This window comes from Propithecus coquereli, unplaced genomic scaffold (genome assembly GCF_000956105.1).
Source record: "Propithecus coquereli isolate 6110/MARCELLA unplaced genomic scaffold, Pcoq_1.0 Scaffold3, whole genome shotgun sequence".
NCBI classification, from domain to species: domain Eukaryota; kingdom Metazoa; phylum Chordata; class Mammalia; order Primates; family Indriidae; genus Propithecus; species Propithecus coquereli.
Genome location: NW_012148618.1, coordinates 3,351,113 through 3,352,723, shown reverse-complemented (window position 1 = coordinate 3,352,723; position 1,611 = coordinate 3,351,113). Strand labels below are relative to the sequence as shown.

The window sequence follows — 1,611 nt, the reverse complement described above, 5'->3', positions numbered from 1 at the left end:
ATGTAGTACTTCTCCTAAACCAGCTTGCCTTACTGTTGCTAGACAGCTAGATGTCTATCAACCCCTGTCAATTTAGAACCCTTTCCTCTCATGCCTGCTTTCCACTCGAAAGGATGTAAGCAGAGACTATGAAAACCACTAGTTGGTTGGAGGCTTCATCTGGAATGAGAGGAATTTCATGTAGCAACCAAACTAATCTCTGCTCTGAATTCCAAAAAATTGTTTTGATAATGTGATAAAATCTTGAGTTCTGTCACCAATACTACTAAATGGCGACCACCTGAAATACTAGTTGAAATACCTTGTATAATGAATCCTTGCTTTCCATAATTAACTCTGGGAAGAGAAAGAGATAAAGGACAAATGAATAATCTGTCTTTCCAGGCCCAGGAAGATGATTTACCGAACACCATTCCACTGGGCTAACATTGAAATATGACAACAATATTTAACTTGCTAATTTGAAGCTAAGCATTTATTTGCTGGCTACTTACTTCATATTTATAATGAACATGTCTCCCAGGTCTTATTTATTTTTTTATTTCTCAATACATTCTCCTCACAGCCAGAGCCTCTCCAGGGTAGTTATTCGATGAACAACTAGTGAAAATGTGCTTTATCAGACCATTATTATATTTCAAATTCTGATAATGATCTGCCAGAAATTTCAGGGTGGGTACAAGTAAATGATTATAAAATATAACATTTATCTTTCACTTCTCTTTACGTAAAATATACCTGTTGACCAACTTCCTCATGGCTGTCTTTACTTCCTTGTTTCGCAATGTGTAGATAATAGGATTAAGTAAAGGGAATATTACAGTATGGAACACAGACACCACTTTATCTAGCGAAAAAGAGTCAAATGGCCGAGCATAAATGTAGATGGATGGTCCAAACATTAGCACCACAATGGTGATATGGGAGTAGCAGGTGGACATGGCCCTGTTGGTACTCTCACCTGAGCCTGAGTGTTTCTTGAGCATGGCCAGAAGGAAGGCATAGGACATTAATAGAGCAATGAAGCACACCACGGAGATCAAACCACTACTAAAGATCATTACTAGCTCTTCCGGGAAGGTGTTGGCACAGGCAATCCGGACAACCTGTGTGATGTCACAGAAGTAACTGTCTAACTCATTGGGGCCACAGAAGGGGAGTCGAACAATGAGAGCCACCTGTATAATAGAATGAATGAAGCCCCCTGTCCAGGAGATAGCCACCAGGATACAGCAGAGACGTCGATTCATGATGATAGTATAGTGGAGGGGGCGGCAGATAGCAGCATAACGGTCAAAGGCCATCACTGTGAGCAGGAACATCTCTGAAGCCCCAACAAAGTGCAAGAAGAAAAGCTGTGCGATGCATCTTTCAAAGGAAATTATCTTCCTCTCCACAAAGAAGTCTACCAGCATTTTAGGGGCTGTGATGGAGGAGTACCAAATATCAAGAAAGGCCAGATTAGCCAACAGGAAATACATGGGAGAAGTCAGATGGGGGTCAAGCCTGATGGTGCAAATGATAAGGATATTCCCTGGAAGAATGAACAAATAAAAGGATAAAAATATAACAAATAGGACTAGTTGCACCTCCCGTGTTTGGGACAGACCA

The 1,611-nt window shown here is 40.8% G+C and overlaps 1 protein-coding gene across 1 annotated transcript; it reads right to left on the bottom strand.

Annotated features, from left to right (window-relative positions):
* Nucleotides 1-713: 713 nt before the first annotated feature.
* On the bottom strand, nucleotides 714-1,610 carry LOC105814196 (olfactory receptor 4M1; the record flags this gene model as incomplete). Its single annotated transcript, XM_012649096.1, has 1 exon — nucleotides 714-1,610. A coding segment is annotated over one exon (897 nt), but the record flags the coding sequence as incomplete, so codon positions are not given.
* Between the last annotated feature and the right edge of the window lies 1 nt (nucleotide 1,611).